The sequence below is a fragment of the Carex rostrata genome, chromosome 4 (assembly GCF_964058835.1).
Source record: "Carex rostrata chromosome 4, lpCarRost1.2, whole genome shotgun sequence".
NCBI lineage: Eukaryota > Viridiplantae > Streptophyta > Magnoliopsida > Poales > Cyperaceae > Carex > Carex rostrata.
In genome coordinates, this window is record NC_135921.1 from 14,786,674 (window position 1) to 14,811,262 (window position 24,589).

At 35.7% G+C, this 24,589-nt stretch overlaps 4 protein-coding genes across 7 annotated transcripts; 2 read left to right on the top strand and 2 right to left on the bottom strand.

Moving 5' to 3' along the window:
* Positions 1-3,614: 3,614 nt before the first annotated feature.
* On the bottom strand, positions 3,615-7,846 carry LOC144552781 (glyoxysomal fatty acid beta-oxidation multifunctional protein MFP-a-like). 4 transcript variants are annotated; one of them, XR_013511236.1, is made up of 8 exons: positions 7,132-7,846; positions 6,528-6,599; positions 6,338-6,394; positions 6,166-6,222; positions 5,723-6,026; positions 5,373-5,443; positions 4,588-4,695; positions 3,615-3,805 (listed from the first exon to the last, which is right to left on the bottom strand). XR_013511236.1 is itself a non-coding variant. In XM_078300775.1 (8 exons), exons 2-6 carry the CDS (start codon positions 7,217-7,219, stop codon positions 5,977-5,979), a joined length of 324 nt encoding a protein of 107 aa, XP_078156901.1. In that variant the 5' UTR covers positions 7,220-7,282; positions 7,497-7,836; the 3' UTR covers positions 3,615-3,805; positions 4,588-4,695; positions 5,373-5,976. The 4 variants fall into 4 exon arrangements, 2 of the variants coding, with proteins under 2 accessions (XP_078156901.1, XP_078156900.1); XR_013511235.1 differs by having other exon boundaries at positions 5,373-5,447; XM_078300775.1 differs by having other exon boundaries at positions 5,373-6,026; positions 7,132-7,282; positions 7,497-7,836.
* A 519-nt stretch (positions 7,847-8,365) lies between these two features.
* On the bottom strand, positions 8,366-12,947 carry ASP5 (aspartate aminotransferase 5). Its single transcript, XM_078301829.1, has 11 exons — positions 12,756-12,947; positions 12,595-12,663; positions 12,020-12,220; positions 11,715-11,753; positions 11,540-11,629; positions 11,295-11,403; positions 10,563-10,672; positions 10,171-10,314; positions 9,878-10,044; positions 9,389-9,653; positions 8,366-8,706 (listed from the first exon to the last, which is right to left on the bottom strand). The coding sequence occupies exons 1-11, from the start codon at positions 12,816-12,818 to the stop codon at positions 8,575-8,577; spliced, it is 1,389 nt and encodes a 462-aa protein (XP_078157955.1). The 5' UTR covers positions 12,819-12,947; the 3' UTR covers positions 8,366-8,574.
* A 397-nt stretch (positions 12,948-13,344) lies between these two features.
* MCM5 (Minichromosome maintenance (MCM2/3/5) family protein) lies at positions 13,345-19,754 on the top strand. The gene is made up of 19 exons (XM_078301828.1): positions 13,345-13,692; positions 14,314-14,428; positions 14,597-14,740; positions 15,050-15,229; positions 15,472-15,570; positions 15,665-15,792; positions 15,979-16,087; positions 16,292-16,426; positions 16,520-16,597; positions 16,684-16,788; positions 16,971-17,062; positions 17,146-17,278; positions 17,532-17,627; positions 17,867-17,958; positions 18,520-18,610; positions 18,804-18,913; positions 19,010-19,139; positions 19,230-19,331; positions 19,430-19,754. Exons 1-19 carry the CDS (start codon positions 13,529-13,531, stop codon positions 19,511-19,513), a joined length of 2,187 nt encoding a protein of 728 aa, XP_078157954.1. The 5' UTR covers positions 13,345-13,528; the 3' UTR covers positions 19,514-19,754.
* A 1,577-nt stretch (positions 19,755-21,331) lies between these two features.
* Positions 21,332-24,269, top strand: LOC144553600 (uncharacterized). Its single transcript, XM_078301830.1, has 8 exons — positions 21,332-21,582; positions 21,695-21,803; positions 21,924-22,035; positions 22,613-22,664; positions 22,751-22,897; positions 23,008-23,119; positions 23,449-23,575; positions 23,682-24,269. Exons 1-8 carry the CDS (start codon positions 21,361-21,363, stop codon positions 24,148-24,150), a joined length of 1,350 nt encoding a protein of 449 aa, XP_078157956.1. The 5' UTR covers positions 21,332-21,360; the 3' UTR covers positions 24,151-24,269.
* The last annotated feature ends 320 nt before the right edge of the window (positions 24,270-24,589 follow it).

Consider the following 24,589-nt stretch of genomic DNA (forward strand, 5'->3'; position numbering starts at 1 on the left):
AATTTTCTAACCTCTTTTAATATTTATGGTTATTTTAAAAATTATAATTTCTAAACATTTCAATTAGTTTTTAAATTATTCATTTTAAAGAACAATTACTAACAAAAAAAAAGTTAGAACTCCGCCTATGTTATTTTACATAGCCGGTCCCAAGCCCGGAATAAAGGAGGAGGGTAACTTTTATTTTTTAATCTATTGTTTTCAAATTATTCATAATTATTTTTAATGTAATAAATTAATTTAAGATATTATTATTTATAATTTATTGTTTTAATTATAATGAGAATTTGAAAATAAAATAAAATGACTTGCTTAAAGAAATAAATAAATAGATTTGTACTTAGCCGTATAAATATACAAATTTTCGTACGAATAATTTTTATATATAAGGTACAAATTTTATTCATTTATAAATTATAAAGACGCGACTTGATAATTTCATGTATATATATACTATATTTGATATCGAACTATTCATATTATAAAAATCGAATTATAAACACGTAATAATATTTATACGACACTGTAAAAAAAACAGAAAAAAAATATTAAACAAAACAGGAAAAAAAACAGAAACAAAGACAGAAAAAATAAAAAAACGGAAATACAAAACTGAAAAAAAAAACTGAAAAAAAAAACAGAAAAAAAACAGAAAGAAAAACAGAAAAAAAAAACAGAAAAAAAACGGAAAGAAAAACAGAAAAAAAAACAAGGAAAAAACAGAAAAAAAAAAAAAAAATGGACGGACCGGACCCGTACCCGGATACCCGGACCCGTACCCGCGGTACCCGTACCCGTCAACCCGCAACGGGTACGGGTAATAAACGGACCGGATATACATTTTTGGAAATTTACCCGTCTACCCGTTACGGGTTTTACCCGTACCCGACCTACCCCTTTACCCGTCCTACCCGTTACCCGTAACGGGCAACCCGGAACGGGTCACGGGTTACCCGTTAGCAAATGTCTAGTTTAAAACAATAAAAGTAAATAAAGGAAATAAAGATTGATTTGCTTTCAAGTAAAGGAGATCTAGGGGTATTCGGTCTATAATCTCTTGCTAATTCTATCTATTCGGTATTTGTTCAAATTCATGTATGATTTGATGAGATTTCTAACCTAAAGTGTTAAAAAGGATCACGGTCGTGAATTAATAACGTGCCTAGATAATTTCGAACTTCACGGTCGTTCTTCACCCTAGTTATCTAGACCCATTGAGCTCTTGTTAGCCTATATTGACTAATTATTGACACAAGTATTTTGGTAGGTTGAGTTAATGTTCCTCGAATTTTAGGTGTTGTCACTATTCTAAAGGGATATTTAACAATCATATTTACACAAAATACATATCAATACTTAATCAATCTAGGTGTCCTAAGTAGGGGTTTGACTTCACGGTCGTTCTTCACCAAACCCTAACCCTTAATTTCTATATTTTCGGTTATGGATATCAAAGTACGGTCGCTTCTAACCCAAAACCTAAGATATTTGTGTTCATAATTTGGTACTCTCCTATCATCCTAACTTCTTTGGATTCTTTGCATAGCAAAGCGATTCCAAAGCGGGACTACTGCGATTTCAAGTACTAAACTATGTAATCAACACAAATGATAAATCACAGAAATTAACAATTAAATTCAATAAAACAATCATAATAAAAACAAATAACCGAATAAGATACAATTAAACAAGTTCATGCATTGACCTAAACCCCTAGAGAGAGATCTACTCCCTCATGGAGAGATCCATTACAAAAATTGGCAAAAATAAGAAGAAATGAAATAAAGAAATGATTACACCTTTTATTGGATCAAAATCCTCAATCTTACCGACTTCTTGCTCGAATCTCCTTCTTCTTCCTCCTTGAAAAGCTTTCCTTGGCTGCAGAATTTTATGCTAAGTGTGTATTTTCTTGAAAATTGACATGCACCAAGGGAGAAAGAAAGAGATGAAAGTTGTGTTTTTGAATGGGAATGAGCCTCCTCTTTTATAGCCAAGGGCTATGTCCAATTAAGAGACTAGGAAGTGGAGTTAGTGGGTGCTATATTTGGATTGTTTTCCATATTGCCTTGTTCACATTTGATTGTCAAAACACGCCCTTGGTGTGCTAAAAATAGAAACTGTGTTGAAAACGTGTAATTTTGGCTGTCTGCGGGTCCAGTGCGTCCACACTAATCTCAAATTTCATTTTTTAGTTTCTCATGTTGTAGATCTTCTTGCTAGCTTTCCGAAAAGTGGTCATATGCCCAAAACGGAGTTACGAGTCAAAAGTTATGGCTATTTTAAGTTCAGGCTCCAGTTATGCGTTCTGCTACAGTGCGGCCAGGCCACCCACAATGGTGCTACAGTGCGTCCGCATCGATATCCATGCGTCCGCACGGATTTTGATGAATAACTTATTATACTTTTTTAAAATTGGCGCGCGTCCAGAAATCTATCTAAGTACTTAGTGTGGCTGTATCGCAAACCGTGCGTCCGCACTGGGCATTTTTCTTCATTTTCTGCAAATTAAAACCAAACAAACGCAGTAACTTGATCCTAGGTGTATTCTATTCACTTTATATTCAAAATACAAGATATTTGGTGTTATTTCGTGATAAAAATCAGATCGAATATGTATATAATTTAAGCCTATCACCGGCCTGAGCTCCGCCCCAACCGCTGCAACTCCACTCTGATCGGCCAGCCACCAAGGAGAGGAGAAGGGGATGACTTAGGCCGATGTCCATATCTGCTCCGCCCTCCTTCAGCCTAGCACCAGATCCTCTCAGCTCTCGGCCACCGCCCAGCAGCTAGCCGCCAATTCTCCTCTAGCCGAGGCCGACCAAGCCGTTTCTCTTCCTTTCTTCGGCCGAGTTTCTCTCTAGGCCGGTCAAGCCGCTAGGTAAGGGTTTGCTTTTTGATTTGGCCGGCGTGAGGGGCCTATACCCCACTATACCCGAGAAGCGAATTTGGATTGAGATTTGATCAGTTTTAACTCAAATCTTGATGCGATAAATCAAGATTGGATCAAGAAGAAGAAGAAGAGAGGGAGAGATGATCTAGATCCATCTTGAGGGTGCAAGATCAGGTCTTTACGAGAGAAGTACGAGTGATTCGGATTTAGATCAATACGTGAGGTGTAAATCTGAGTCAGATCGATGTCGAAAGAGGTGAAGGAGAGGAATCCGTTCATTGAGGCTTGCGAAGCTGACTGCTGAGGATCGATAATATAAGGGCATGCTGAACGGGCAGTATTACCCATATATATTATGAAAAACTGCATTCTACATTAAAATGAGAAGGAAAAAATAGAAAGAAAGAAAGCGCTCCCCTTTGTTCAATATTAGCTAATTGCAAACAAAATGAGAGCATACCTTCGTTGTCAGTCTTTCTCATTAAAATGTAATATTTTCATGTTTCATGTTGATAGTGCCACTGCATATATTCGAAAAGGCGGCGTATATATAGGTAAAGCACAATAAAAGATATCAGTTCTAAAATGTAGGAAAACATGTAGTTTATTTCCATTAATCCTTCTAATAATTTATGTGATACTAGTATCGTGCCCGTGCGATGCAACGGGATATATTATAAGAAAATAAAAACATATTTTTATTAAAGAAACATTTCAATGAAAATAATAATTATTTTGTTAAAAAAGTAATAATATCACATAATTGTCTGAAATAAAAGTTGACATGATAGAAAGGGGATGCAAAAGATGCTTGGGCCTTCTCCACAGTTTTCGGCCTCCCAATGAGGCACTTTGCTACAATTGAATCACAGACCTCCTTGGCATACCAGCTTTATGCAATACCCACACCTATTCAAATAGATTATTATTTTTTGTTAAATGAAGAAATAAAATATGAAAACATATATTAAAATTAGAATGGTTGAATTAATATGGTTCATGCCTTATTCCTCACTCAAGACCTCCCGGTATATTATATTTTTTGTATACTAATAAAATTCGGCCAAACAAAAAAAAATCAGAGATTAGTTTGTATTATAATATACTTTAATTATAAGAGAGAAAATATAATAAAGCTGTAGCAACTTCAAGTGGTGGATTGGAGAGTGTACACTCAGCTGGTTCAGATCGATTTAATATTGGCAAATTGTCCACTGTATATTTTTTTTTCTGGTCCATTTTTTTTCTTAATTCTATATGCCTCATCTTTTGTAGGGCCCCTGTCTTAACTCAAGCATGTTGTACCATCCATACTATAAGCATAGAATAAGGGAAAGGCAATAGACACCCTACTGGTACAGTACCAACTCCAAAAAAGGTCAAATGAAAATAAAACAAAAAACCTAGCTACTGGACATGGATTACCCCAAATCATACCCACAGATAGAGCACATCATGATAGACACCTCTGTACTTAAATGGAAATTCCAAGTAATTTTAAACATCTGTTGAATCTCATACTGGTAAACTGCATGATCACTGTGTATTGTCACCAACTTGACCTACACAAAACTATGATTCTGATTGGATTCTGAGTCTGTAATATTTAACAATTTTTGGGCACATTGTTCATGAGTTAACAAACACTTTGATATAAAGAACTACAAAATCTATGTAGTGACAATATTTACCAACTCCTAGATGCCTATGACCATTCCATCTATTATCCAAGTATGAACCACGAACTTGAACTTGTCGCCCATTGTTTCTTCTCCAGTAGACGGGATAAGAGTCTTTGCCTGATAATTTTTGGAAAAATCAAATAATGTGAACAACATGCAAGCATAAGACAAACTGATACTGGTAACCTATTTTGTGATGTGCCTCACTCTTAATCTGTACAATCTAAAGGTATGAACATGCTTAGAAGTGATGTATGAACATGTATAGAGGTCTACACAACTTAACTTCAAACATTTTATTAACGAGGTCATCAAATTTAATCAGGTCAGCTCATAGTTGACTGTTTTTCTTTTATTTTCCAGATTCGAACAATTGTGATTATTCCTATTAATGTGTATGTCCAAAAATTCTATAAAAATTCCAACTAACTAATATAACTATGCTTGAAGTACTGTATAAATTTCATTGCCAAATTCCATACAGATTGGGAGAAAACGATTTTTCAGTGTTATGGACATTTTTGCCCCTGTGAAACCAGCAACTGTATCCTTTGGTTTCAATAATTTATTATATTGATTTCTTTGAACAGTAAGATGTATATTATCCTAATTTAAGTGCAGCAATAGGTTGAGAAAAAGAAATTTAAAGAAAACAATAAAGTTTACTGAAAATGAGTGTTTTATGCTTGAAATCACGACTTTAATGAAATTCCTTTATTAAAACATGCGTCACATACCAGCTTAAATACAAAGGTACACATAGCTGGACTACACGAAAGGTTAAAGATTGTTACCTTGAACCGTGATCTCTGAGAATTGTTTCGGGTAAGAAAATCTGCACTTCCCATTTTTCATGCAAGGGCATCTTGCTTGTAAAGCACCACAAGGTCCATGCAATATGTGTTTGACAACCAACTTGTTGTTAACCTCTATTATTAAATGGTATTTGTGTATGTATCTAGTTTTGGCCTTTTAAAAATTAATCTCTTATTTCGGTTCAACCAAACAAAACGAACTTTAATTTGGTTATTTTGGTTCGGTTGTTATCCATGACAAGTTTAATTCGGTTGGTTTGGTTATATTTTCGAAAACCGAATAAAATTTTGGGTTGACTATTTTAATTCATTATTTTATTGCAATGTACCTTGATAAGTCCAGCTTGAGGTCCCGAAACAATACCCTCTTCTATGACATCAATACAAACCAACGGATGATTGACCTTAGGGGATTGTTTTTGTGCTTGGGTCCTTGAAAAATTGAGAATTTGTCGAGACTCCTCAAGAGGATGGTAATCTATCAGTTCTATGAATAGTTTTGACCCATGGTCTTTTGTGATCAGCAATTTGAAGAGCGAACAGACAAGCAGCTGAGATTAGATCAGTAGGTGAAGCAATTGCATCAATTAGGTCGAGAGAATGTGCTTCTTTCCCCTTTATCGACTTTGAGAGCTGCAGTAATTAATAGGGTGAGGCTATGGTACTTTGCAATTTGCAAAGCGCAGAACAGACCGTGCTATGGATAATAATTTCTTAGTTAAGGCAATAAAAACTAAAAAATTTAACTAACGTGATAATTTGATAGAGGTACCTTCCATGCAGTATGTGATAAATTCACTTGGTGTGACCTTAAGATCCTCCTTGGCACCTAATGGTACAGTAGAAAAATATCAAATAACAACAAAAAAGAACACAATAAGTTGATCAAAATTTAATATACCAGAAAAGTAAAGGAAATAAATAATCAAGTGTTTAAAGAGTACTTGTTGGGCTCTGAAAAGCATTGACATCAAAACCACCACAGAACCTCCCATTGGCACCTGTTTCACTACTATTTATTAGTTATCTAAACTTAATCAGAAGAATTTAACATAAAGAATAATAACAATTCTAAACAAAATCCTTTTTTTTTTTTAAGAAAAGTGAAGTAGGCAAAAGTCCCAAGGGCTATACCAGTGAGAACGATAACCTTCACATCATCTCTTCTTAATGCTTCCTCATAGTGCTTATTTAAGCTGATCAAAACTGAAAAATAAATAAACTCTCAAAAGTTCATTTTGCATAGTGTGAGTATATGACCGGATTGAGAAATAATACCCAATATTTCTCATATTAGCAAATAGCATCATAGATTGATTGAAATATATGCAAATAAGAGATAACCATTAAAATAGCATGCGGAGAAGATAGACCTTATCAAATATTGAGAACTTTAATTTGCCTATTCATATGAACATATGGTAACAGGTTGTTGGAAATTATTTGTCATTTTGCATGATTTAACAATCATTTGCAACCATTAAAAATCCACACTCTCAGTACTATATCATCTTTTTAAAAGCAGTTGGCCCTTGTTCCTTGATTCCAACAATTGATCAACTTAAGGTGATAAGTGAAATTACATGAAAAGGGAAGGGGCTTATCATAATATTCCCATTGAATGTCATGCTTCAGTTGTATAAAATAGAAACAACTTTTTTGCCCCTCGAAAAATATGGATATTAACAAAATCTCTCAAATCACTACATAACATTACAATGGGTGAAGTAGAGGTTACCGTCAAATGAGAGAGCATTGACAGGAGGGTTGACAATGGTTATCATTGCCACGCCATCTTCTCTCACCGCCGTTTCTGTCTTCGCCATTTCCTCTCTCTCTCTCTCTCAGTATTACAATTGCGTAAGAAGAAGAACAGTGAGAGATCGTCACTTGAGCGAATAAAAAAAATTAGACCCACTGCTTGGACAAAATAAATAAATAAAGGTGGTGCTGATTCTAATCTACGGGCACTTGAATCGCTTACGCGTTCGTCTCCAACTGTACAGGAATAACCAACTCATCCTGAATTTTACCATTTTTAGAGTGCCATACAGGAGGGTAGAGAAGAGGAGAGCCAAAGAAGGAAAGCAAGAAAGAAAGTACCTGGAAGAGGATGGTGAGGCGGGACAGAGGGGCGGTGCATGTCTTGCTCACTGCTCCAGCAACGCCGCATGCCAGGAGCTGCGAGACCGTCCCCAGAGGATGCTGCAATTGGTGTTGCTGCTGCGGCTGTTGAGCGGTGGAGTAACGGCGAGGCCGCCGTCCACAGAGGCGGAGGCGGAGGTTGCTTGAGCGCCGACCACCATGCTGACGCGTGACTCCATTTGCATTTCTTCCACCTTTCTCTTTGCCCTTCTCTCTCCATCTCTCTCTGGAGTCGCAATGCGAATTTGACCAGTTTAAGAGAGACGATGAAGGAAGGCGGAGTGGCACGGTTCTGAGGAGGTGATTAGGTTTTTTCTTTGGAAGAAGGGATCGGGGAGGGAGACGGGCAAAAAAAATAATTTGCTGGGGAGAGGCGCAGCGCTCGAGCGTTCCAGCGAAAAAATTTACAAATCTTAGATTAAATCTGCACGATTTTTGATTCAAATCCAACGGTGCAGAGCGAAAATGCTTGTGGTAATACGTGTGATATTACGTGTGGCGGGTTGAATTTTCACTAAATTCAGACTTCTACACCGAAAAATGATATATTTAATAAAAAAAAGACAGATTATTTGTTTAGATAGCTCAGATTCAATCAGCAAAATAAACAATAAATTAGGACCCTTGCAGAATCTAGACATTAAACTCCTTAATAAGGAGAAGAGATATGAATAGTAAGAGCCTCAATAAACCATTCGGAAGTATCCTAAACATAAATCAAATTTCTACAATCTTAAAAGCCTTATTAGAACTTGTATCTGGGATATATGTCTTACAAGTTCCATATATTTTGCAATGCTAAAATCACACTCCAAGATAAAATATTAATTTCACATGATATTATTTTGAGATCGTTAAATAATAAATTAGAACAACATTATAATTTAAAAACCATGCAATATTACATGCCTTAAAAGCCTATCATTTTCAAAATTTGCATATGAATGAAGTACGCCTCCAACAAATTAACAACAGTAAAAAAACTGAGATGGAAACTTAGTAGCATTCAATAGAAAATTTGAGATACCGAAATTCTCTAGTTAACATTATGATATGAATCAATGATGGCATCAGCAAGGTATTCACACTTGGCTAGGGACAGCCCGGCTAAGGAAATTCTCCCATCCTTTGTCATATAGACATGCCACTTGTTCGTCATGTTTCCACTCTGCAAAAAAAGGACAATGAATAGATCTAAATGAAAACCTCATAACGAAAAACAGTGATTTATTAAATCATTATTAGATATTTTGACATTAATGAGCGAGGCTATGGTACTATGCATAGCACATATTGGTCCGCACTATGGACTCAAATTTTCGGTTTGAAACTCCTAACGATCGATCTAAACCGTTCAACATGGTCTCCATATGAAAATGTACTAGTAAACTAATTTTTACATTTTCTAGAAATTTTTTTCTATGTTTTTAGATGGGTAGAAAATCACTTCATCTGAAAATTCCGGACCATCCAAAAACAGTGATTTTCTACCCATCTAAAAATAGTAAAAAAAACTCTAAAAAATGTCAAATTTAGTTTATAAGTACATATTGATATGGAGACTGTGTTGAACGGTTCGGATCGACCATTAGGATTTTGAAAACAAACAATATTGATCCATAGTACTGACCAATCCGCGCTATGCATAGTAACATAGCCTCACTCTAAAGAGAATAACCGATACCATGCCTAGCATTGGCCATAATTACTACCAGTATAGTTCAATTCAGTTTTTCTTTTATGAGACATTATCTTTCTCTAAACTTTGGGATTTTCTGATGAGGCATATTCTTATAAAACTCTATTTCTTTTCTCTGCAACAAACACACAGATTCAGGCACAAAAATTACCTGAGATGTGTTGAGGCCAGTAAAAGAGAACATGCCGATCTGTTTAAGAATGAACGACCAATCCTTGCCACTCTTGTCTTTTTGCGACAAGTTATCATACAGTCTCTTCCTCACACTTTTAATGCGCCCTGCCATTTCTTCCATCTCAGCCTTCCACTCACTGAAAAGATTTGGGTCCCCGACCACATTTGCCACAATTCTTGCACCATGAACAGGTGGGTTCGAGTACATTGGCCGTGCAAGGCGTTTCAACTGGCTCTTCACCCTGTCAACAATAAAAACATTGAAAAAACCAAGGTTACATAGACAACTTTTACGTAACACAGCAAATCGTGAAAACCACTATACCCTAGCAGAACCTCAAAATGTCGAAAATAACTCTTGTGACTGTTCCCTTCACGTATGTATGTTATACCAACAATATCCCTTCGTAACTTGTATTTGGTGTTTCTTTTTTTCATTTTATATAAAAAAAGGACAGTGATCTACCTATTGGCTACATCTGACGAAGAGCAAACAACATTTATGGCGCCAATCCTTTCAGAATACAACCCAAGATTTTTACTATAGGACTGCGCCACAAATACTTCAAATCCTCGCTCAACAAATAATCTGACAGCATGTGCATCCTCATCGAGGCTTCCACTGGCAAATCCCTACACAAGTAAAACATAAAATATTAGAATAAATCAGCACTGCTTATCCAAGAAATCGATTTCAAAGTTCATTTGTATTTTCCCTTTTCCTCTTTTTTTTTTTTTTTTTTTTTTTGTAATTCACACCTGGTATGCAACATCAAAAAAAGGTGTATGGCCTTTCTCTTCAAGAACATCTGCAATTTTTGTCCATTGCTCAGGAGTAGGGTCAATTCCTGTCGGATTGTGTGCACACCCGTGAAGAAGGATAAACGACCCACTTGGAGCAGCCTATTTTTTTTAAAAAAAAATTAATTAAAAGTGTGAGCAGTAAAACATGAAAAAATTAATAGAGCAACATTACTAGGAATACATTAATTATTGGAAAATGGTAAAAACAACCAAGTACATAATCTAATTGTCATCTTTCACCTTTCCAACCAAACTAGGCTTTATGCAAGTGCTTAGCAAGGAAGAGAAATCATACTACTTTACCGATACAATAATGTCTATGGAATAACATTGTATTACAGGCTTGCCTTTATGTCAGCTATCATTCCTTCAAAATCCAAGCCTACTGTTTTTGGATCGTAGTATCCGTACTCAGACCAAGGTACTCCAGCATCATTAAATATGTTTTTGTGATTTCCTGTTTTAAAGAATTACATGCATATGATTATTTGGCTCTTCAAAAAGAAATAAAAAAAAAAAAAATACTACACTTCAAAAAATTCTACTGTTTGAGCATGCCAAGCATTATTAATACAGACCACACACATAAACACGGTCATTTAGTTTGGGAGCAATACCGTGTGCCTCTACAAAAAATCATCATTTTTATCCCTACATGGACCCTTGGTAAAGATCAGAAACATCACCTAAATATCTCTATTGCTTCAAAAGGCACTCAAAGAAATCCATTTCTCTTGCATGGAGATGAATATTAACAAAGGAGCTTATGTCTTGAAATATTAGAAGACAGAGAAACAAAGTCTACATAGATTATTTTTCAAGTGTGTTCATGCTATTGCTTATGCTTTGCAGTGGAATGCGTGATATTTCTCATTTCTTTCAAGTTATTCTAATTCTAGTTTGATATTTGCCAGGTTTCACATCAAATTGTTGCTTTATTCGAGTGGTGCATGATAGTCAAGTATAAGGTCAGGATGTAAAACCAAGTGTGCATTCATGCTTTTTGACAAGCAAACTTCAGCCCTAATTAACATGAAGAAACAAAGATACCAACAAAAAAGTAAATCCAAAATACGTACCCCATGTAGGAGATGAAATCAAAACTTTAGAATTAGGGCAGTATCTATTTATAAATGCTGCTGCTAGGCGTAGAGACCCAGTTCCTGAAAGACCTTGAACAGTTGCTACCTAAAAATATACAAAAAGAGATGTTCATATAGAATATCAGCGGGTCAGCACATGATTAAACATCTCAGAAAATGCTCTAAAACAGTCAACGGAAATAAAAAGAAATGGACAAGAAAGAAAATTGAAAGGGCAGTACTCTCTGGCTCTGGATAGCGCGGTTATCTGCCCCAAGTAAAAGTTCAGCTGTTGCTTTATTAAATGCAGCCAGGCCTTCAATAGGAAGATACTGAAAAGCATTACATGGTTTATGACTTCGTATTAAATTTAATTAGTTAATAGTTTTGTCAAATGTTTCAGATGTGTTGCCATACTTCCTTGTTATCTCCCTTTTCCAGCATGAGCTTCTCTGCCTATATATGAAAGAAAAACATGTCGGATAAGACAACATTATTATGGGACTAGTTAACCATTGTGCCCCTTAAAATGAAAAAGAAAAGATGATGCATACAAGATGGTAAAATATTCCACATACAAACTAATCTTCTACAAATAAACAGAAGCAGGTTTGCCACATATATGTGCCATTTTTACAAGGGTGCAGGAATACCAGCATGCTACGTAAGTTCTTCAGTTTTATTATTTATATGATAAAAGTGAGGTCTCATCAAGTTCGCACCTTTTTCACCACATTGAGCACATAAGGCTGGAGATCTTCAGTTCTATAGGCACCGACACCGAGATTGAGTTTCAACTCATTTGTACATGCTCTAAATGCTTCTGACACCCCAAGAATAGGATCAGGCGGAGCCATTGCCACATCATCAAAACGAGAAACTTTCTTACCAACAGCAACTGCTCTTGTTATAAAAGGGCGTGCCTAAATTTTTTAAATTATTTCAAAAGCATAATAAGGTTTTGCATCAGTTCAGAATTTCTACCAATTTCTAGCTGTTTGAAACCATAAAAGGGATAAAATGAATTGATAATAGAAATCAGCATTGTGCTGTTTAAGGCTCAGTGCTATAGTACTGGCATTGAAATAAATTACTTGAAGTTGATAGACGATAGTGACTATATATATAAAATAATAATCGTTCCATATGCCTATAACAGTATGTCATAGATGAGAAGAAGGACTAAGTGCTTATAGTCTTCTCCCTCCCTCCCTCCCTCCCTCCCTCTTACTTTTATAAAACTATAAAATTCAGCAGCTAAAAAGTTCGATCAAGGGGTAAAAAGCAGCAAACTTACCTTCCTATCCTTTCCCCGAACGGAGACATGACCAGCTCCACTCTGCGGCTGCGCAACTCCAATTGCCAGCTAAATCCAAAGGAGAAACCCCAATTAAGAGCGGATCAGAAGAAGTGATTAGATATATTAAAACAAAACAAGAAACTGGAGAGTTCCAGTACCTTAGGCCGTCCTCTGAGGGCCACCGGAGAGGCCGAGGTCGAAGAGAAAACGAGGGAAGCCATTGATCGGATGCTTCTTTTAACTTAATAGATAATCCCCGATTAATAAGATCCTATATTCGAGATTAGAGAAATCACGGGAAAAGGTGCGTGCAAATGCAATCGAAGTATCGAACTAAAAACAGTGGGTGTGAGATCAGATAATCTCACTTGTCATCTTAGTCCAAATCCCCTATGAAGTGGTGTAGCGAGTCACTGAAATTGGTCCAGTGTAACAGTATATAGTGCTATACTTTGTGTGTAATTGTAAATATGTAATTATGTAAAGAGAGAGAGAGAGGCAATAAGAAATAAAATTAAAAGTGACGGGCTGGTTGGGCCTTGGTTAAAGTTTAACATGATTTAAAACGATTTTTCTATCACTGATATTATGGGCCTCAATTAACTATTTGTCTATTCCTTTATCAATCCTCAAAGAGGCGACAAGCCCAGAAAACCCCTTGTCCCTTGTCCCTTGTCCCTTGTCCAAGGGGGTTGCGGAAGCGGCGGCCCAGGTCTCGCAGCATCTACAAATACAATTGTTCCGTCATTTCCTTCCCGCCATATCTCCTCCCCTTTCCCGCCAAAAACCCCACTCCGAGTATCCTCCCCTTTTCCCTCTCCAGTTGCAGTTGCAGTCCAGATCTGATTCTCATTCCAACCTAGGGAGAGAGAGAGAGAGATTAAAAAAAGAAGAAGAAGAAGAAGAAGAAGAAGAAGAGAGACAGAGAGAGATGTCGGGCTGGGATGAAGGCGCGGTGTTTTTCAGTGACCAGGCTCAGTTCCCAAGAGGAGGCGATCCCGACCAGAACAACTCAGTCACTCCTCATGCCGCTTTGCGCAAATTCAAGGAGTTCATCCGTGGTTTCCACGGATCCAAGGGAGATTTTCCCTATCGGTAATCATCTTCATTCCACAACCCTATAACTTCTTTTTTCTATATTTTCTCGTTTGCACTTTAACCTGTTAAAAAATTACAATTTTAATCTGAACCCCAAATCACTTTCTAGGATTATAAGGTTATTAAGATTAACATCTTTGGAACAATTTTAGTTACCCTGGCAAACACCAAAACTATATTGCATGATCCTGCTAATAAATAAATGTCGCATTTATGGAAGTCATGGTCAACATCAGTTGGAGTGTTGGACCCTTCTGTTACTAGTTTCTTTGAGAATGCACACACAACTCCTGCTTATTTATCCTTTATGTAGAGATAAATGATGATGAATGTGTAACCTGAGCCATCACTTGATCTAGAGAGGAGGGCTAGTTTGGGGATCTTCCAAACGAAAAAAAAAAACTGTTAAAGAGACAGTAGGAGCATAACTTATTTTCTTTAAACTGCCAACAAGGGCACTTTTGTTTTCAGTTTGCAGTTTACATATGGAATTTCCAAATTTTAAAGAATAATAGCTGAAGTTGTCTCTTGACCTTTTATAATCAAATTTTTGAGGAGCTACCAAAAAATTATGCCAAACTTGATAAATCATAATTTTATCTGTGTACGCTTTTGCAGTGAGAGCTTAGTGCACAACCCAGAGCACCTTACAGTGGCTCTAGAGGACCTTGATGCCTTTGACTCAGAGCTCTCGGAAAAGCTTCGCAACTCCCCTGCAGAATACCTTCCCTTGGTATGCATTAATTAGAAATTTACAGAAAAAAGCTGTACATCTCTTTATAAAACCAGTTATGTTATATAGAGAATTATACTTTCTTTGTAATTAACCCTAGAAATACATATAGCTGGCTTATCTATAATAATGATTTTAATTTGTAGCTTTTATTCTTTGCCTGAACAGTTTGAAACAGCTGCTTCTGAGATACTTGCAAGCCTCAGATCAAAGGTTGCTGGTGAGACTGGAGAAATGGAGGAGCCTGTGACTGGAGATGTTCAGATTTTTCTCTCATCCAAGGAAAATTGCATCTCAATGCGTTTAACTGGGGTCGGTTTTCTTATTTCATAATGCCAAATATACTAATTAAACATTGAATCTACTAATTTTGATAGTTCTGTAAGAATACTAATGTCCAGTAATGATGTGGATTGTTAAACCAAAGTTTGGGTTTAAATTGAAGTTCCATTATAAAAAAAGGAACTGTTTAGAGATAATTGTGAAAAGTAATTAATTTCAAATGCTTTCATATACTTTCCTTCAGCTAATTTCTGATACGGACAAGGTTCTGAGATGTGCGGGTTCATTTGTAAACATCTATATTACAATTAAGTTTGTCATTTTTTTTTCAAATCTTAGGCTGACTACATGTCGAAGCTTGTTAAAATAGCTGGCATAGTTATAGCTGCCTCAAGGGTGAAGGCCAAGGCAACACATGTGACTCTTGTATGCAAGAATTGTAGAAACTTGAAAACGGTGCCCTGCCGAGCTGGCCTTGGTGGGGCCCTTGTGCCTCGCTCGTGTGATCACCAACCAGCGGTACTCATTCACTAGCTTACCTTGTTTGCTTATTCTATTTTTTCAAGTTGATTACTCTTATATTATGTTAGGATTTGTTTGATTAGATAACTGCAAGTTGGCAATAAGAGTGTAAATTTCAGGAATGATCCCATAAGTTTTTATTTCTTCTGAGAACTTTGAAAAATTTAAAGTTAGTGTGCTCGATTATTCTATAGACAGATTATTGTCAGAGTTTAACCCATCAGGCATTATTTCCTTAGGTTGGAGAAGATCCATGCCCATTAGACCCCTGGATTGTGGCTCCAGATAAGAGCAAGTATGTGGATCTCCAAACTTTAAAATTGCAAGAGAATCCAGAGGTACAATATTGTATTTTTTTAATGAAAAAACTCAAGATGGTGTTGCAACCAAGTTGTTTTAGTTATAATATGTTGTATTTTTTGTCTGTTATAGGATGTGCCAACTGGAGAGCTTCCCAGAAATGTACTTCTTTCAGTGGATCGTCACCTTGTTCAGACCATTGTACCAGGCACAAGACTTACTGTGATTGGCATTTACAGTGTGTACCAAGCGTCCACCACGTAAGATCCTAGTCAAAGCAACTCTATCATCTTAAATCTCATGATAAATTATTCTACACAGTTACAATATTGGTGCTGTGCTGTGCTGTACCTTTGAGGGCTCCTATGCTGTTTCTATGTCCAGGATCAGTTGGTTGGTGTTGTTTTTTGTTTTATGTGATAACTATTTTCTTTTTGTTCCCCCAGAAATCAGAAAGGTGCTGTTGGAGTGAAACAGCCATATATAAGGGTTGTAGGCTTGGAGCAGGATCGTGAGACAAACTCAAGTGGGCCCTCTACCTTCACTATGGATGAGGTTTATTTATATATATATATTTTTTAAATTTTTGTCAGGATTGAGATATGGCTGCTTCCAAAGTGTACAACCGCAGCCCGTATGTTTGTATCTGTGATGTTTTTCTTGGTTATTTAATGATTTTCATTATCGTATCTTTATATTTAAAGGTACTGTAGCCAATTAAAATATAATAGTTGTCCTAATTCTTGACTGCCATCATAGGAGATACGCTTCAAGGAATTTGCACAGAAGCCTAGTGCATACTCCGATCTATGTCAGCTAATTGCACCTTCTATTTATGGACACGATGATGTGAAGAAAGCATTAGCTTGTTTGTTATTTGGCGGATCGAAAAAGGTTTGTAGCCCCGTCATTCCACCTCCAATCCATGACTAATATCAAAGGTGACATTACTGGATAATTACTTAATTGGTCTATTGTTCAATGCAGAGACTGCCAGACGGGGTCCGCCTAAGAGGTGACATTCATGTCTTATTACTTGGTGATCCTTCGACTGCCAAATCACAGGTCAGCCATTTACCAAACCACTTCATAGGTGTAATTTGTTTTTAATATTTGCATAATCAAATAACTTTTGCTACAATATTCAACAGTTTCTGAAGTTTGTGGAAAAGACTGCACCTATTGCAGTTTACACGTCAGGAAAAGGTTCTTCAGCAGCTGGACTTACTGCATCTGTGATCCGTGATGGAAGCTCGGTAGTAACATTATTTATAATAGGAAAAGTTTCATTTCAGCCATTGCAAAACCACAAAAATTTAATATTAATCTAAACATTGCAAAAATATCAGATATGCCTTGTTGAAATACTTGCCAACTAGCTATGTTTTATTGAGGCAACTTGGGTGTTCTAATAACTCCTAATTCTATTTTTCCTCAGCGTGAGTTTTATCTGGAAGGAGGAGCCATGGTTCTCGCAGATGGTGGAGTTGTCTGTATCGATGAGTTCGATAAAATGAGGCCAGAAGACAGGTAATTATTATGCAATCTCCAATATTGAAGTACTTCTGTATTATTTTCTTAGTTTCAATGCTCTTAGCACTTATTTTTTATAGGGTTGCTATCCATGAAGCCATGGAGCAGCAAACCATATCTATCGCGAAAGCGGGGATTACAACAGTTTTAAACTCAAGAACTTCTGTTCTGGCAGCAGCTAATCCAATTTCTGGACGTTATGACGATCTTAAGGTTCCTTTATTTGTTTTGTTCTTTTCCTTTGCAATTATACTCTCGTACCATTGCCATTCTGGGCATACCCGAGACAAAGGAGCACTGATGCAACCTGTTTAAAAGCATGCAAAGAGATTTATATTCAATAAAAACCCTGAAGTTATTTATGGTACGCTGTACCAATTGATAGATGGTTTGGTTGTCCCCGACATGATAATGAACTTGCTTACAGAGTACCTTCTTTTCTTGCTTTTTATTCTTCTGATTTCAGACAGCACAAGATAATATTGACTTGCAAACAACAATTCTCTCGAGGTTTGATCTAATCTTCATTGTCAAAGACATCAGAAGTGTAGAACAAGACAAGGTACAATACTATGTTTGTTTCAAATATTTAAGCTTTTCTGTTATTCAATTTAAATTGCTTATTTTGTATTGATGGCTTGATGCCAATAATTTTTTTTTTTCAAATCTTGCTTCTAGAATACTTTGGGTAGTCAGCATATTTGTACTGATATATTTAAACATCTTACTTTTAAATGGCTTATTTTTTCTGTATTTAATGTTTTCCAATAGATTGAATTTAAACTATGCTGTGCATTTCAGATTATTGCTAGTCATGTCATTGGGGTGCACACAAAAAGTTCAGGTGGCAGCAAGGGCTTTGCTGTTATGGAGGAGCTAAATTGGCTTAAGAGGTAATTTTTTTTAGATTCAAGAATTTTGATACTTTAAAAAAAAAAAAAAAAGGATATCTGCCCATTTCATATTACTGAAATAATATAATTACATCATCCAGTGTTCCAACAGAGAATAACCTCTGAGTGCCACCGTATATCAACATCCAACCAAAAGATAACAGAAAGACATAGAGAATCCAAATGCTGGTAACAGCCAAGATCCAAAAATAAACTAGGTTTGCTAATATTAAGCCACTTAATAAAGGGCTGAGGCTAACTATTTCTATATGACAAAACTGATACTGAACACCAGAATATGTATTTGGCCATGATGGTGCTGATCTGAACTAGAAATTTAGGACTTGTAGTATTTTTTGTTGTATTAAGTTGCAAAAATTTTCAATTGGGTACCAACTGTCCTCAATCCAGAATGTCCCCTGAATGTGGGGCCCGGAAGGGGGTGGGGGGGGGGGGATGTGTGGTTTGTGTTTTAACTGGGAGTGCATGGAATTCAGTATTTGTAGGATAATTTTCTTTTTTGTTTTTTCTAATATATGATTTTGAACTAAAAATTTGAAGGTACATTAAATATTGTCGGTCAACTTGCCAGCCAAGGCTGTCAGAGAAGGCTTCTGAAATGCTACAGAACAAATATGTGGAGGTCAGACAGGTATGCTTTCTCATTGCAAATGAATGCTGGTTATTTTGGTTCTTCAAAACACAACCAATAGAATAAAAGATCGGGTGAGAGAAGGGGATTGGAGTACATTTTGAGATTTTGTATGGTGCAGCGGAAAAATATTATTTTTCTTTGCCTGCTATTTCGTAAGTATTACAGTGACAACTCTTAATCTGACTTGTAGAAAATGAGGCAACAAGCTCATGAGACAGGAAAGGTGGCCACAATTCCTATTACAGTGAGACAGCTTGAAGCTATAATAAGATTGAGCGAATCACTTGCAAGGATGAGACTGTAAGTGCAGTTCTAAGCAATCCCAGTTGATAGTTATGTCTTTCACAGACTTTCTTAAATATCATGTAATGCATATATTTTTTTGTTTCTTTACAGAGCATCTGTTGCAACACAGGAGCATGTTGAAGAGGCATTTAGATTGTTCAATGTTTCTACTGTGGATGCTGCTCGTTCTGGAATTAATGAACACATGAACTTCACTCCTGAAATTGCTAATGAAATCAAGGTTTGAAAAAATGTCACTCTTGTTCTCTCTTTCTGGCAATGATTGTGAATATGACTCTGGACTAAATTGTAATTTCATCTTCGGATGTAGCAAGCTGAGACACAAATAAAGAGAAGAATGGGCATTGGGAGCCACATATCAGAGAGGCGGTTGATGGATGACTTAACACGGATGGGAATGAATGAGTCAATAGTAAGTCATAGTTGTCCAGTGATATAATTCAATTCTAATTACTGAGCTAATAATCTTTCTAGCTAACTGTTGTTTTGTTTTCTTTTACCGTGAATTAGGTGAGAAGGGCTCTTTTGATTATGCATCAGAGAGATGAAGTTGAGTACAAGAGAGAAAGGCGTGTCATTGTTCGGAAATGTTGATGTTATCCGCACTGCTTAATTTGTTTTCCTAGGAAGACTTTAATACTAGTTGTCATGCCCTTGTATGCCATTTGCCAACATGTTGTATGATTAAGATAGTGAGGTACTGATGTCTATTTTTTGTTAGCTGTATCACCTGTGCAGCTGTGCTTGTAATTGGGTTTTAGGATGTTTTGGGTTGTCTTCTGACAAAGCTAATGTGCAGTTTCTACTTTATGCTATCCAGTATGACTTGTGGACTTGGTGCTAATTCACAATTCACAAGCAGTTTACCCCTTCAATTTAAGTTGATGTTGACAATTTTATCAATTATTAATTTGACAAAAAAATGAATATTCATAAGAAAGTCTTCTCTCAAAAAAAAAAAAAAAAAGTCACAAGGAAAAGTGTTCTCTCAAAAAAGGATTAAAAAAAGGTGGACAATTTTCAAAACACCAATGAAACGACAGTAAAGCATGGTTGCAATAGTGACGGATAAATAACCATGGTTCTAAAATTTAATATGAATATATTGTGGATGTAAAAATAAAATTTAAAATGATAATATTTTTATGTGCATGTAGAGAATTATTTTCACTTCTAACTGTTTTATTTTGGCACATAAATTTTTAATTTTTTGTTATTAATGAATTCAGAAAATAGAAGCAGGAGGAAAAAAAAGCCATTTGAATTATTTAGACGTTTCTAATTTAGTGTACACAATTTCTATGTCGTTGATTTTTCAAATGTTATACGAGCTAAAGTTTCTTTATATTATGTTTCATCCTTTCTTTTTGGGTATTTTTTTTTAATGTAACGAACTTCTTTTTGTAAAGTTGGATACTTATTTGGAAGTTCCAAATATAATAGCTGTGAACGAATCACGAATAAGCTGTTCAAGTGAAATTAATAGATCAGAAGGGGTTTTGATTTTAACACTACTATTTTTTTTTATTAAGACAACAGTTTCAAAAAATTTAAGTGTATAGACAACTTTGTCTCTCCTTTATTGTTGTTATAGCTTGTCTTATTTGATTATGCAATAAATACTTTCTTTAATTTAATGATTATGATTTACTTTATTTCGAAAATCAAAATCTCTCTCTAGATGCATTTCTTTCCTAAAGAACGGAAGACAATAATTAACGAGATAAAAAAATCAATTTATCAATAAAAAAACTTATAATTAAATTAATAGATAATAAATTGTAGATTTTATTAATTGAAAAGATCAAAATTATCTAAGTATTTAGTTAAGTTATATAATTTACAGCTAACAAAAATATACTGTCAATATAATTTTCAATCAATTGAGTAAGATAATTAAAACTAGAAAATAATTACAGCTAAAAAAATCTAAGTTATAATTGAGGCATATTATTTTAAAATTTAGTTAGTTAACATGCTAAATAATTTCTTCTTCTTTTGATTGTATAGTATACAATTATAAAATAACATGAATGAAAGCTATAAAATTTAGAAGAAGTAGATATTTAAGAAACTTGTTAATTAAGAAAAGAAACAGATAAGTGTTTGATTGAGAAACAAATGGAGAGATAAACTTGTTTATTTATCAAAATATTTAAAAATTATATTGGTGTGAATATCATCAATCATCATCCCAACAAGGTATCGGACCGTGTAGAATGAAATTTGACTTTGACTCTTCTTCTGTTTATTCCAGCACGAATCGCAAAACGGATCCATATTTCAAATTAGGTTCCGGTACCGTAGATAATCGTAGACATCGGAGATACCTGGAAATTTATTTATTGAGAAATTTGGTCTGGTGAATTAAAGCAAAAGTAACTGGAAATTTATTTATTTGGGATACAATCATACAATAAAAAAAATTGATTATTCATGCGATGGCGCCGCCATTGGATTTTGTGACTGCGAGTGGCAGTGGCCTCCCGTATTCCCTCATAAACCCACTTCAAAACCCTAACCCTCTAATCCCTCTTCTCTCCGGAGCTCACTCTCGAAGAAGGAGGCGTTCCATTTCCATGTCCATGTCTCTTTCTAGTTCGAGGTACGCTATTCTTGGTGCCGGGTTTGCTGGCCTGTCTGTTGCTTGGCATCTTCTCAAGGTAAACTTTCTCTTCAGTCTTCCCTCTCGCTTTTGATAAAAATTATGGGGTGGGTGATGGATTGTAATTATTATTATTATTTATTTATTTTCTGTTTTGTGAACTCATGTAGCATAGTCAGAAGGGATCTCATGTTTGCGTGGATATATTTGATGAAAATGGAATTGGTGGAGGTGCCTCTGGTGTGGCTGGTGGCCTTCTCCATCCATACTCTCCAAAAGGTTTTATCTACTCTACCTTAGCATTCTTCTTATATACTACTCTAAGATCCAATCAAACATGATATCATCAAATTAGGTATTGGCACTCAAAAGGACTGAGTCTGTTATTTTCAAATGTAGCTAAGCTCCTGTGGAAGGGGGCTGAATTTTGGAAAGAATGCTTAGAGCTAGTAGCTGTTGCTGAAGAAGCAAATAATGCTCAGAGAAGTGAGGAAAGTATTGTTTTGAGAAGGTAATTTTTTTACTACAAACTTAAAAATTTGATATACAGGATTTAATTGCAGGTAATCCTGCTCAGTTTTGTTGTCAATGCTACCTAGGTAGACCATGTGTTTACCCTCCTAAAATATAAAGCGTCCAGTTAAAATTAAATTTAAAATTTGTCCATCTTAGCATAAGTACTTTCACTAATGACATGAAGTGTAATCTATACATTAATCTAAACTAACTGAGATGACCTTCCAAACACCAAGTTACAAAGAAAAAATGGATAGCCTGCAATACAACAGGTCAGTTACTATAACAATGTTTATTGGAGTGATCTAATTGCAAAATATGTATAACAATGTTAATGTGATTGCATTATTTTTTACATGCTTTCTAGCAAGTCTTTATTTCTATTTTTTTTCCCAAGATACTTTTTTACATCACCAGAGGATACTCGGTGCTCCAATAAGGGTATTTCGGGCAAAAGGATTGCTCAACTTATATTATTATACTAAGCATAATTGCACTAAGAACAATAACTATGTCACAACAACACATCCACTATCAAAAGGAATCTTTTACTTGACCAAGCATTATTTTAGGGGAATATTGCGACCTGCTACTAGTGTGAAGAATGTTGAATTCCTAATGAAGGTATGTTAAGCAGCTTTGGGTAATTGCCATATGTTATTACTTATGGGCAATTTGTTGACTTCGCTATTTCTTATTTAAGCAATTAGAATGCTCTGAGTTGCCTCGAGAGTTGCGTTCTAGAAACTCTAGATGAGAAAGCTGCTCAGTCTCTAATTCCTGGATTATGTGCTCCATTTGACCTTGCTATATATATGCCTCTGGCTATGAGCATTCACCCGAAGAGATATCTACAGGTCTCATTTATTCCTTTTCTCAACTACATTGATTTTTTTTTTTTTTTTTTTTTTTTTTATTCTTCATGAAAGCCATTACAATCCATTTTCTTTTTTTTGTTTTGTTACAGGCATTGTTCAGTGCATGTCAAAACCTAGCAAACAATGAATCTAAATTACATGGCCAGGAAAGAATAATTAATTTGAGCATGCAACATGTTAGCAATCTTCAGCAATTATCAGGTCATTGTAATTCTATTCTTACATTCATTTTCGTAACGGCATCACTGTCTTCTATAAATTTGTCATTAGAAGTTTCATTCACTTCCATATGTTTCTGAATATGTCCTGTGGTATAAAAAAAAAGGGTTTTTGCTGAGAAACTCCCTTCTCTTTATTTATTTAGGCATTTATTTTTTTATCTATTTATCTATTATTTATTATTTATTTTTATTGTGGGCATAGAATATGATTTTATCTATCTAGTGTAAAACCACATACCAATAACCAGCCACTGCCGCCATAATTTGTTGTTTTCATTAATTCTGAGACTAGTTATGCCAACTTGACAGGGGAGTATGATTCGGTGATAGTTTGTCTTGGAGCCAGAGTAAACACACTCCCAGAGCTTTCAGGGAAGCTCCCTCTAAGAACTTGTCGAGGGATTGTTGCGGACCTCCATTTGCCAACTCCTGCCAGGTACTATCCTTTTTTAGCAGGAAAGGAATCAACAGCATCAGTACCAGTCTACTACCAGAAAAATCTCTGTGGCTGATATATGATTTTTTATTTTTTTACTTTGTAGCGGAGAGTATGCTGATCAAAGCCCTTCAATATTATCAGATGCATGGCTTGCTTTCCAAGGCCCGAGACATGTATACATGGGATCCACATGGGATTGGAACTCTAAAAATCATGATCAGAATGTCTCCAAAGAAGAAGCTTCTCGAGCAACAGAAGAGTTACAATCCAAGGCCTCAGTTTTTTATCCAGAAATTACGAAATGGTCCTCTGTTGGTGCAAAGGCTGGTCTAAGAGCAATGCCACCATTGACCGATAATGGGTCGTTGCCACTTCTTGGCTGTTTGAATGACCTAATAGGGGATAGAAGTGACTGCATGTTTTGGTTGGTTGGAGGGTTAGGTGCGAGGGGATTGCTTTACCATGGCTTGGTTGGGAAATTGACATCACAAGCTGTGATTTCTTGTGAAGAGAGCGTGATTCCTTTTGAGTTTATTGATTGGAAAAGAAAGAGGCCTTTTATTGTAAATTGAACTGGAAGCTTTGTTTGGACCTCTATCATTTTTTTTTTTTTTTTCTGTTGGGTTTATTAGTTGAATGATTTGAAGGCCAGCATGCTGCCCTGGCAAAGATTCTGCCATGTTCAATTAAACCGCCCACCACATATATATATAAAGGACAACAAAATTTGTGAGATGTCCATTGGACCGCGCATGATTCCTTCCTCAATCCTCATTATATAATAAAGAAAGCTGGCACTCCCCCCCCCCCCCCCTCCATTTGTAGATGGTTCCATTTTCTGCTCTTAACGTGTTACTTTTCTCAACTCACATAGTCACATGTGGATGGATATTAAAAGAAAGGTCTACGAACACGTTAACATTACTTTTCTGTACACTCACATTGTTATATTGTTAAGGGTCCTTGATTGAGGAACTACATCAATAAAAAACATATATATAAAATTTGCTC

Excerpts from the sequence above, each read along its gene's own strand:
- LOC144552781 (XM_078300775.1), bottom strand. The coding sequence starts at position 7,219 with ATGGCGAAGACAGAAACGGCGGTGAGAGAAGATGGCGTGGCAATGATA. Across the intron at positions 6,600-7,131 it reads CAATGCTCTCTCATTTGACG|TTTTGATCAGCTTAAATAAG; the intron begins GTAACCTCTACT and ends TTTATTTTTCAG. Across the intron at positions 6,223-6,337 it reads TGCTTTTCAGAGCCCAACAA|GTGCCAAGGAGGATCTTAAG; the intron begins GTACTCTTTAAA and ends CTGTACCATTAG.
- ASP5 (XM_078301829.1), bottom strand. The coding sequence starts at position 12,818 with ATGGCTTCCCTCGTTTTCTCTTCGACCTCGGCCTCTCCGGTGGCCCTC. Across the intron at positions 11,404-11,539 it reads GCGCTATCCAGAGCCAGAGA|GTAGCAACTGTTCAAGGTCT; the intron begins GTACTGCCCTTT and ends GTATATTTTTAG. Across the intron at positions 8,707-9,388 it reads CTGGCCTCAACACATCTCAG|AGTGGAAACATGACGAACAA; the intron begins GTAATTTTTGTG and ends CTTTTTTTGCAG.
- MCM5 (XM_078301828.1), top strand. The coding sequence starts at position 13,529 with ATGTCGGGCTGGGATGAAGGCGCGGTGTTTTTCAGTGACCAGGCTCAG. Across the intron at positions 16,088-16,291 it reads CTACCTTCACTATGGATGAG|GAGATACGCTTCAAGGAATT; the intron begins GTTTATTTATAT and ends CTGCCATCATAG. Across the intron at positions 18,611-18,803 it reads AATATGTGGAGGTCAGACAG|AAAATGAGGCAACAAGCTCA; the intron begins GTATGCTTTCTC and ends TCTGACTTGTAG.
- LOC144553600 (XM_078301830.1), top strand. The coding sequence starts at position 21,361 with ATGGCGCCGCCATTGGATTTTGTGACTGCGAGTGGCAGTGGCCTCCCG. Across the intron at positions 22,665-22,750 it reads ATGTTGAATTCCTAATGAAG|AATGCTCTGAGTTGCCTCGA; the intron begins GTATGTTAAGCA and ends TTAAGCAATTAG. Across the intron at positions 23,120-23,448 it reads CAATCTTCAGCAATTATCAG|GGGAGTATGATTCGGTGATA; the intron begins GTCATTGTAATT and ends CCAACTTGACAG.